This window comes from Nomascus leucogenys, chromosome 1a, assembly GCF_006542625.1.
Source record: "Nomascus leucogenys isolate Asia chromosome 1a, Asia_NLE_v1, whole genome shotgun sequence".
NCBI classification, from domain to species: Eukaryota; Metazoa; Chordata; class Mammalia; order Primates; family Hylobatidae; genus Nomascus; species Nomascus leucogenys.
In genome coordinates, this window is record NC_044381.1 from 87399834 (window position 1) to 87411747 (window position 11914).

At 40.2% G+C, this 11914-nt stretch overlaps 1 protein-coding gene and 1 non-coding gene across 2 annotated transcripts in view; one reads left to right on the plus strand and one right to left on the minus strand.

The window, feature by feature from the left end:
• The window catches only part of LOC100605313 (cytochrome c oxidase assembly protein COX16 homolog, mitochondrial), a 35443-nt gene extending 25150 nt beyond the window's left edge, over nucleotides 1-10293 (minus strand). The window contains exon 1 of the mRNA XM_030812717.1: nucleotides 10035-10293. Within this exon, the coding sequence (XP_030668577.1) occupies nucleotides 10035-10103 (69 nt within the window). The 5' untranslated portion in view covers nucleotides 10104-10293. The remainder of the gene's footprint in view (nucleotides 1-10034) is intronic.
• Nucleotides 10294-11392: 1099 nt separating this feature from the next.
• LOC115836114 lies at nucleotides 11393-11586 on the plus strand. Its single transcript, XR_004031120.1, has one exon. It is a non-coding gene; the product is annotated as a U2 spliceosomal RNA (small nuclear RNA).
• Nucleotides 11587-11914: the final 328 nt, after the last annotated feature.

The window sequence follows — 11914 nt, forward strand, 5'->3', positions numbered from 1 at the left end:
GTTCCCAACAACTTCAGAAGGTGCAAATGTCACACAAACTCTCATCTGCATATAATTCCCCATTTCGGCCTCCCAGCATCCATCCAGTCCGATACAGGCCCACCTTAATCAGCCAAATTACCCAAGGCATCTCTACATCCTTAAGAATAAAATAGTTTCTCCACACACTCTACAGGCCTCAATCTTCAGGCAAAGTTGAAAAAATTAACTCTGTCCTTAAAGCCCAACTCACCAAGCTGGCTCTAAAAACCCACCAGTCGTGGACAAAAAAAATCTCCCTTTCGCCCTCATAAGGCTCTGTGCAACACCAAAAGCACCCTCTTTTTATAGTCCCTTTGAAATCATATATGGCCGAACTTTTGTCTTGGGGCCTCCACCCTTACCAGACTCTGAACCCTTCAGGAATTACCTTCCTTCCTTAATCCAGACAGGGTCTTTCATTTGTGAAGCAGCAAATGAGGCCATGCCTCTCCCTGTCCACACCGCCTTGTCCTCTCAACATAACTGTCTTGCAGGCACAGATGTGTTTCCAGACAATCCAGATGATGCTCCTGATACAATGACATGGTGGATACCGGCCCATCTCTCAAGAATACCGAACAAATTAAGGTTTTCTTTTTCCAAGGTGCCCACGCCACGCCTATGTCATGCCTGAAGTAGTTATTGAGAAAGTCATCCCTTTTCCCTTTTCTATAACCAAATAGACAGGAATGTAAGATTCTCCCCAGGGCCTGAAAGCTTAAGGACATGAATAACTCTTCCCTTCTCAGGCTCAGTCCCAAGGCTCAAGGATACTTGGGCCAGCAGCATGCACCAGCAAGACAGCAGAAGCAGGAGGAGAGCCGTCCAGAAGACACGTACCCCTGAAGATCGAGAAAGAGGCCATCCAGGTACAACTTAGCAATTACGTCAGACTAGGACACTTCCTGTTTACAGGAGACTATGAAACTTTCGTCCCGTCCTCACTTGGGGCTGACGCCATTTTAGGCCTCAGCTGGCCTGAACCCAGGCGCTCATTAAAACAGCTTGTTGCTCCACACCGCCTGGTGTTGTCCATTGGCGCACTCTCGGGGTTCAAACCAATACAAGAACCTTAAAAATAGTCAGCTGGGTCACCTCTCACCTCATACTGAAGCAATACAGCAGTTACAGCTAACTGAGAGTTATCTTCTCCTATGTAAAGAAAACATATTTATAATACTATCATTGCATTTATAAATGTATTCTCTAAAAACAAAAACACACACAAATGATTTTGTCCAATTTACAACTAACTGTACATGTTTAGTAGAATAACAATTTTAATTTTTAATATTTTACTTTTTGTTCTATCATTTTCCCCTAATAAATTAAGAAATGTAATTTGAGTACAGTTAAAAATGAACAAACAATAGTTCATCTAATTCATTTGGTTAATTCATCTTTTTGTGCTTTTAGGTCAATTTGCTATCTTCAGTGCTGCAATGTATTACAAAGGTTTATGTAGTGGAACTTTGTTAATACCAAATGCTGTATCTCAAAGTAGCTAATTGAAAACTTCTGTAGACTGGACTGCAAATATTTTTGCATCAGCCAAACTGTGGAATTTACACAACTCAGAAAAAGCAGATATACCTGACATTTTGCTGATTTAACAAAAGAAGAAAATAATATTTTCAAAAGCTTAGCCCTTCTACTAAATGACTGAAGCCATTCTTCAAGGAGGGATAAAGGGGTAGGGAGCCCTCATTAGGGCAGTATTTTCCCTGAACTCGAAGAGTACAATTTCTATCTTATTTATGTCTTTCCCCCCAGTATAACCACTGTTGCCAACTTATTGGTTGTCCTTCAAAAAACTGTCAATCCATGTATGAGCACAGACATTTTAAACATACCACACTTTCCCTTTAATACAAACGGAGACACAATATGCATCGTGCTTACCATCTTGCACACTGCATTAATATTTTATTAATAAACACACACAAAAGTGTATATAAAGCATTTAGAGATAATAATTGTAACATAAACTACAATGCATTAACTACCCAGTTCAATAAATAGAATACTGCCAACACATATACCCCTTGCAAATAAAAGGGTAACCTTCCTCTCTTTATCATTAACACAAAAGCTAGATTTTATTGCATTCACTTCTTGATTTTCTTCTTTACCATCTATATATAATAACTAAATTCTATAATTAAGCCTTTTCTGTTTTTGAATTTTATTAAAACTATTCTTTGGTGTAACTGTTTTTAGTGAGAAATTATGTATTTTAGACTAAAGTATATTGTATGCAGCTATAGTTAATTAATTCTTTGCTATATGGTATTCCATTATAAAAACAGAACACAGTTTATTTACTCATTCTCTTGTTTGATAGTTGAATGATTTCTGGAATCATGTCACAGCCTCAAGGTTTTGTTGGTATTCTTCAAAATTATAAAAGTTTATGTTTTATAGTGTTTTATACCTTTTAATATTTAATTATTTAATTGGTAATACAAGTATATTTATATAAAAAGGAAGGTAGGAATCAAACTTTATTTTTTTCCAAATAGCTAGACCTTTCAGCTTCAGAATGAGGGATTAATGCTAATTAGATTTTTGGATGACATGAGAAAGCAGCAATGACAATTTGGGGATCTTTTAAGATTACTGCATACTGGGAAGTGTGGTAAATTTCATATGATTTCTTTTTTCTTTAGAAAAATGTGGTAATACTTTTTAAGAAGTGAAGATGTCATTTATTTGACCCAGGAATTAATACTTACGTATAGTATATAATACTGGTCTGTACTTTTTTTTTTTTTTTTTTTGAGACCGAGTCTCCCTCTGTTGCCTAGGCTGGAGTGCAGAAGAGCGATCTCGGCTCACTGCAACCTCCGCTTCCCAGGTTCAAGCAATTCTACTGCCTCAGCCTCCCGAGTAGCTGGGATTACAGGCAACCGCTGCCATACCCAGCTAATTTTTGTATTTTTAGTAGATATGGGGTTTCACCATGTTGCCCAGGCTGGTCTTGAACTCCTGGGCTCAAGTGATCCACCCGCCTCAGCCTCCCAAAGTGCTAGGACTACAGGCATGAGCCACCACACCCAGTGGAGATCTTTTTATACTTGTATGTGTGTCATACATATGATATTTTTATAACAACATGTTATATAATTATGTATATATAAACATAATGCATATTACATACATTATGTGCACTACTCACTCATACATTTTCTGACACAAATATATTTCTTTTTTTTTCTTTTTTTTTTTTGAGACAGAGTCTCGCTCTTGTTACCCAGGCTGGAGTGCAGTGGCGTGATCTCGGCTCACTCCAACCTCTGCCTCCCAGGTTCAAGAGATCCTCCTACCTCAGCCTCCCAACTACATTTGTTTTTGCACACATATACTGGAGAAAAAATATCCAGTAATGGAATTTCTGGGTCAGATAAATGACATCTTCACTTCTTAAGTAAATACTGCCACTGTTTTCTAAAGAAAAAAAGAACTCTCATGAAATTTACCACACTTCTCAGTATGCAGTAACCTTAAAAGATCCCCAAGTTGTCATTGCTACTTTATCATGTCATCCAAAAATCTAATTAGCTTCATGCCTGTAATCCCAACACTTTGGGAGGCTAAGGCGGGAGAATCACGAGGTCAGGAGTTCAAGACCAGCCTGGCCAATACGATGAAACCCCATCTCTCCTAAAAATACAGAAAGTAACCGGGTGTGGTGGCACGCACCTGTAGTCCCAGCTATTTGGGAGGCTGAGGCAGGAGAATTGCTTGAATCCGGGAGGCGGAGGTTGCAGTGAGCCAAGACTGTGCCATTGTACTACAGCCTGGCGACAGAGTGAGACTCTGTCAAAAAAAAAAAAAGAAAAAAAGAAAAAGAAAAAATCTAATTAGCTTTAATCCCTCATTCTAAAGCTGAAAGATGTAGCCATTTGGAAAAAAATAAAGTTTGATCCCTACCTTTCTTTTAATTTATATATAATTTTATATACACACACACACACACACATATATATATATATATATATATATATATTTTTTTTTTTTTTTTTTTTTGTGGTGGAGTCTTGCATTGTCACCCAGGCTGGAGTGCAGTGGTGTGACCTCAGCTCACTGCAACCTCCGCCTCCCAGGCTCAAGTAATTCTGCCGTCTCAGTCTCCTGAGTAGCTGGGACCACAGGCCCCTGCCACCACACTCGACTAATTTTTTATATTTTCAGTAGAGACAGGGTTTCACCATATTGGCCAGGCTGGTCTCGAACTCCTGACCTTGTGATCTGCCTGCCTCGGCCTCCCAAAGTGCTGGGATTACAGGCGTGAGCCACTGCGCCCGGCCCCTACCTTCCTTTTTTTATAAATATATTTATGTAACAATTAAAGAATTAAATATTAAAAGGTATAAAACATAAACCTTTATAATTTTGAAGTTGAGAATACCAACAAAACCTTGAGGTTATGAATTTCATTTTTTTTCCCATCACAAGATTTTATCATCGTAGGCTATAAATTTCAAAACCAAGTATATGCGACCACATAAAAATTTAAAACTTCTGGGTGGGTATGGTAGCTTATCCCTGTAATCCCAACTACGCTGGAGGCTGAGGTGGGAGAATCACTTGAGGCCAGGAGTTTAAGACCAGCCTGGGCAACACAGCAAGACCTCCTCTCTTAAAAAAGCAACAATAATAATAATAAATAAAACTTCTGTGCTGACAAATAAATGAAATAAAAACAACATAAAATCAAAAGAGAACAAATCAGAAAAAAAATATCTGTTATAGATAAGCAGCTAATACCTGCAATGTCAAAATGTAAGAATTATTTGTATACACAAAATAACTTTTGTTTCAGTTTCAATGAAAAGATACAGGCAGGCCATGCTGAAAAGTCCAGCCATGTGACTAGAGGGCTGGGGCTTTGAGCTATGTGATATCAACCCAACCTCCAAACCTCAAGGGAGAAGAGGAGAGCTGGAGACAGTTCAGTCACATGGCCAATGGTTCAGTCACCCATGCCTATATAATGAAACCCCAGTAAAAATTCTGGACAGTGAAACTTGGTTGAACTTACTGGTTGGTAAACACATCAATGTGCAAGGAGGGTGACATGCCCTGATCCCACAGAGAGAGAACACAGAAGCTCTACATTCAGGACCCTTCTGGACCTCGACATATGAGTCTCTTTTTTTGGCTGTTCCTAATTTATATATCCTTTATAATAACACTGTAATCATAAGTATAGTATTCTCCTGAGTTCTATGAGTAGTTCTAGTAAATTATAGAACCTGAGGGGGTTCTATAACCAGCTGGTCAGAAGCACGGGTGGCCTGAGAATCTTGGGATTATGCCTGGTGTAGGAAATTAGGGGAGTTTTGTGCAGGACTATGCATAGTGTGTGTGTGTGTGGTGTTTGAATTGCACTGCAACACTTATTGCTTGTTACCATAGAATCCACACTCCTATCTTCATTTATCTCCAATCTTCTCTTATCTACTGAAGGACACTGATTCATCAATTCTCTCCTTTCCTGTATCATCAAAATCTTGCTCACCACTGCAGGATCCAGCATAAAAATGCTATTATTTCCCCTATCTTATTAACAAACTTTCCTGGACACCACTTCCCAACAGATACCAACCTCTTTCTTTGTTCCTATATGCAGGAAAATTTCTCAAATGAGTTGCCTATACTAGCTGCTCTTCCTACTCTTTATTGGATCCATTCCAACCATCAATGACATCCACATTACTAAATCTGGTGGTTAACTTATTTTCATCTGATTTCATGAATAAAATTTCATACAGTTGATCACTCTCCTCCTCTTCCCTCATATCTGGTTTTTCTTTTGCCACATTCTTTCTTAGTCTCCTTGATTGTTTCCTCCTGTATACCTCAACTCTCCAATGTTGGCATACCTCAGGGCACAATATTTTCTCTTCTTCTCTATTCACTTATTTTGTAAACTTAATCAATCCTATGGCTTTAAAGGCATATGTTGATTACAACATTCCATACACACATGATCAAGCACAAATCCCAGTACCACCAGGTGAACAAAGCAGACCAGATTAGTACTGCAAAATCTGGAACCTAAGTTGCCAGCAAAGGGAGCCCAAAATATTATAGTAGGCTACTGCCTACAAGTTAAACATGACATCCTGCTAAAGTAAAAGACTTAAATAGGATATTATTTCCTAATGTAATATTTAAAATGTTCAAGATACAATAAAAATTCCATTGTCATGACAAGAACCAGGAAAATAACTTTACTACAGTTTGAATATTTGACCCTCCAAACCTCCTGTTGAAATCTGACCCCCAATGTTGGAGGGAAGGCCTAGTGGGAGGTGTTTGGGTCATGGGGACGGATCCCTCACGAATGGCTTGATGCTGTCCTCGTGGTAACAAGTGAGTTCTCACTCTAGTAGTTCCCTTGAGAGCTGGCTGTCAAAAAGAGCCTGCCACCTCCCTCCCCTCTCTCTTGGCATGTGATTTCTGCACATGCTGGCTCCCTTTTGCCTCTGCCACAAGTGGAAGCAGCCTGAGGCCCGCACCAGAAGCAGATGCTGGTGCCATGCTTCACAGTATGTACAGCCTGCAGAACCATGAGCCAAAAGAAAATTCTTTACTTTATAAATTACCCAGCCTCTGGTACTCCTTTGTAGCAACAGTGGTCGCCAAACTTTCTGGCACCAGGGACCAGTTTCATGGCAGACCATTTTTCCACAGATGGTGGTGGGGGTGGGGAGCGGGATGGCAGTTTGGGGATGAAACTGTTCTACTTTAGATCATCAGACATTAGATTCTCATAAGGGGCATGCAACCTAGATCCCTCGCATGTGCAGTTCACAATAGGGCTCGTGCTCCTATGAGAATCTAATGCCACCTCTGATAGGACAGGAGGCGGAGCTCAGGCAGTAATGCTTACTCACCTACTGCTCACCTCCTACCGTGCAGCCCAGTTCCTAACAGGCCACAAACCAGTACCAGTCCGTGGCCCAGGGGTTGGGGACCCCTGCTTTCTAGCAACACAAATGGACGAAGACAAACTTGAATTTTAAAAAGGCTATGGAGAGATGCTAACACAGAGATAAACCAGAGATTAGAATTATCTGACAAAGATGACAAAGACCTCAAAGGAAACATCATAAAAATACTTCAAACAACAATAGCTTTTCTTGAAACAAAGGGAAAATTAGAAAATCTCACCAAAGACATAGAAGATATAAGAAAGAACCGAAGGGTGATATCAATGACACAGTGGAGTATCTCCAAAAATCCTTTCCTCCACAAAAACAATGAGAATGTTTGTAAAAAACTGTCAAATAAACTTTTTTAGAACTCTGAAAATTAAGCAAAAACTTGCAACAGTGTGCACAGTATTTAAGAAAAATGCCTGAATCTCAGGAAGAACAGTTAGCTTGGTGGCATTTTTAATTTGTCATATTCTCACCCCTCCACCCAAGCTCCATAACAACCATGAAAACCAACAGCCTGCAAACATGATGTAAAGCCTGGCACCAACTGGAGAGGGTAGAGGTTGGAGCTCTTTAAAACACCATTCCGTGAGAATTGTCATCATTTCACCAGTCTGGTAGTTCCTGGAAGATGCTATTCACAAAGCTGTCTTTAGTTTACCTGATTTGGAGCTCAACTAGTATGAACAGACTTCTCCTAGGAAGCGTTTGTCAAAAAAAAAAAAAAAATCAGAGGTAATTGTTTAACATTATGATTGTCTGATGTGGTAGATAACAGGAATAAAGTGTCCTTAGAGGACTCTGAAAAGTTCAAATATATTCCTGAGAATTTAGAAAGTCATGCAAATAACTAGAACTGTGTACATGCCCAGAGCAATGTATATGCCCAAGAAAGACCTGAGAAGGCCCTAAATTCTGAATTTATGACTAATTTTGAAGCACTGAGCAAGTAAGAAGTGAAGGCTATACATGGAGCTGTAAATTGCAAGGCTGAATGTTGAAAGCATGCCCAAAAAATGCAGAGCCTCTCAACAAAGACTGGCAGATTTGTTGGTTTTGGGTTTTAAAGAAACCTCTGTCCAATAAAAGGAAACATAGTCCAATTAAAAAATGGGCAAAGGATTTGAACAGACATTTCTCCAAAAAGATATTCAAATGACCAATAAACATTTGAAAAGATGCTCAACATAATAAGTCGTTAGGGAAATGAAAATCAAAACCACAATGAGGTATCACTTCACACCTACTAGAAAGGGTAATAATTAAAAAGATGGACAATAACAAGTGTTGGCAAGGATGTGGAGAAATTGAAAATCATATCTTGCTGGTGGGAATGTAAAATGATGCAGCCACTTTGGAAAACATCTGGCACATCCTAAAAAGTTAAACAGAGTTACCATATGACCTAGCAGTTCCAAGTCTAGGTATATTCCCTACCCAAGAGAAATGAAAACATACTTCCACACAAAGCGTGTACATAAATGTTCATAGCAGCATTATTCATAATAGTCAAAAACTGAAACAACCCAAATGTTCAACTGATAAAATATATCCAAACAATGGAATTATATCCATTAAAAGGAATGAAGTATTGATATATGTTACAATGTGAATGAACCTTAAAAACATTCTAAGTGGAAGAATCCAGTCACAAAAAACCCACATGTTGTATTAGTGTGTTAATATGAAATGTGCAGAATAAGCAAATTTACGGGTAGAAGTAGATTAGTGGTTTATCAGGCCAGCATAAGAGGTAGAAAGAAATGGGAAGTGACTACTATTAGTTATGATGCTTTTTTGGGGGTGATGAAAATGTTCTAAAATTGTGGTGATGGCTCCATAACTAAGAATATACTAATATACAAATATATTAGTATACTGATATCGAATTTGCTAAAAACAACAAATTGAACACTTTTGCTTTTTTTTGGAGAGACAGAGGTCTTGCTGGTCTGGAACTCCTGACCTGAAGCGATCCTTCTGTCTTGGCTTCCCCTAACACTGGGATTACAGGTGTGAGCCATCATGCTTGGCCCAGATACTTTAAATGGGTGAATCTTTTGGAGATTCCTAAAATCCACATTTGATGAATCTGGATTTTTCAAAAATGTCGAAAATATCCATTACCTTTCTAAGATCACTTCTTTCCTTTAGTCTGCTTAAATGGAAAAGCTGGTAATTTCATCTGTGCCAATATTCATACAAAATAAAAATCTATTCTGTATTTAAAAGAAAGCAGCTTTTGTTCATATGCTTTAATTATTTCATTCACTAACACATCAGGGCTTGCTGAAGCAAAATAACTTGCCCGTGATCAAAAAGCAAATAAGAGTCACCTGGATTTCAACTCTGGTTGTCTAAAAGCCAGCCTCAGCCTGCATTTCGTGACATCCTTAGGGAACTCAGTGTGGAAATGGATGCAACCATATAAACACGGAAGCTGTTTTCAACGTGCTTTAGAAATTATAACACAGCAACTATTCTGGCTACAATGTGGCAGGCACCATACTCAACACTTTATTCACAAGGTGTTATTAGTTCATCACAACAACTCTAAGAATTAAGCTAATTCACAAACCAGAAAGATGAAACAGAAAGATACCAGGAATTCGTACAGTTAAATGGAATACATCTAGTCCCAATGATCCACAGTATGGTCAAAACATAGCTAAGGTAGGGGCGAGGAAGCAAGCTTAGTAATCATCCAAACTTGGCTTCAACTGTGGTTCTGACTGAATTCTCTGAGCTTCAATTTACTTAACTGTGAATCAAGGGTAGTAACAATGACCGCGTTCGACGATGGGAAAGATGCCACGCTCACAAGCAGACAGATCCTAGTACACCTGAAATCCAACCGGGAGTGGGGGGCAGCGGCGGGGAAGTGGGAGGTGTGGAAAAGACTGGTAGAAGAGCTTTTAGGAAAGCTCTCAGCCCGTCGCTAGCTCCTTCCTAGCCCGAGTGCCAGCCCTTAACTTCACATTTTACAGATTCCCTCCCAGGTCTTGATCCTGCCAAGGAGGAGGGTCCCACCCCTTGGCGGAAGATCCTCCTCACTCCACTCACCAACATGGGGACTCCATAGCCGAGAGTCTTGTTCTTGCGAAAAGCACGCATCACCGCGGGTGCAAACATGACTGAATTCTTCCATCAGCTCAGAACTCCAAGCGGGCCCAGCGCAGACTCCCAAATCTCAGCGGCTCACGCTCTCACCAAGACGAGAACGTCCTTGACTCACTTCCTTTCCCTTGGTTATTTGGTGCTCGGTCCTTACTGAATGGTTTCCGCTAGGCAAAAGCAATCGAGCCATCGTAACATACTTGTGCGTCCGCCCAGAAATGTGGGCGTCAGCGTTTTTGGTTCCGTAACGCCGGCGTGCAATTGGGATTTAGAGATTCGAATCGGTTTACGAACACCACCAAACTGATATGGAAACCAGTACTTCGCACGTTCTGGGTCCCAACTAACGTCTTCTTAAAACACTCCCTTAGGCACACAGCCACTCGATAAAATCAGCTAAAGAAATGAGTATTTTGAGGCCGGGCGCCGTGGCCTGGGTGGGTGGCCTGTAATCCCAGCACTTTGGGAGGCCGAGGCCGGTGGATCACCTGAGGTCAGGAGTTCTAGACAAGCCTGGTCAACATGGTAAAACCCCGTCTGTATTAAAAAAAAAAATAACAAAAATTAGCCAGGCGTGGTGCCAGGCGCCAGTAATCCCAGCTACTGGGGGGCCGAGGTAGGAGAATCGCTTGAACCCGGGAGGCGGAGGTTGCAACGAGCAGAGATCGCGCCATCGCACTCCAGCCTGGGGAACAAGAGCGAGACTTCGTCTCAAAAAGAAAAAAAAGAAGTATTTTGAAGCTGGTACTCCAGTCTTTATGGCTATTTGTGGGATGAGGAATTTACTAGTTTAATGGAGACTTTTAAAAATAAATCGCTAGAAAGATTAGGTTGAAATGTAATCAGTGTAGTGTCTTATCAGTCATTACTGAACTTTTAATGCTAATGATTTTACTGTGAGATAACCTGTAATCTTTAGTCATTTATGAATGTCTATTTTCCAATGATTCAGCAACCATACAGGCCACCTTTCAGAGTGTCATTGAAAGGGTTCTAGGAACACAGATAAAAATATATGATCCTTAAAGACACTGGCGATTTCATGGGCACAGAAGCAAACGTGTAAAGTACTGGGATAGCTTAGGAAGCCGATCCCCCACGTGTCCCATTTACCAGAGTGAATCAGAGTGCAGGTGATGCGGAATATTATCTTCCATGCTATTCCTGAAATATTTCCATCTGTCCCTGCCTCTCTGTTACCACTGAAATATTCCTTTTTAAATTCCTTATCATCTTTTCACCTATTAAAGTAGCCTCTTAAGTGGTCTCCAGAGGAGAAACTCCAGATCTACTGCAGCTACTCCAGTGAAACTTATCCTTTTGGCTAAGATCAAGTGTAGTATCTGTTCTTAACAGTTTAATATCTGACACATTCTCTATCCAAGGAAAATACGTTAAATGGGTTTTTGAAGCAAGGAAATGGAATAGTTTACTCCACCACTCTACACATCAACCTGTATTTCAATACCTCCAGAAACCCAGGAACGGTGCATCTCTCCCATCTTATTTACTTCCTTTTGATATTTCAAAATTCATGCAGACCAGGCATGGTGGCTCATGCCTGTAATACCTGCAGTTTGGGAGGCTGAGGCAGGAGGATCGTTTGAGCCCAGGAGTTTGAGACCAGCCTGAGCAACAAAGCAAGACCCCATCTTTACAAATAATAATAATAATAAATTAGCCAGGCATGATGGGGCCTCAGCTACTTGGGAAGCTGAGGTGGGAAGATCACTTGAGCCCAGGAGGTCCAGGCTACAGTGAGCCGTGATCATGCCACTGCACTGCAGCCTGGGTGACAGAGCTAGACCCTGTTTCAAAAATAAATA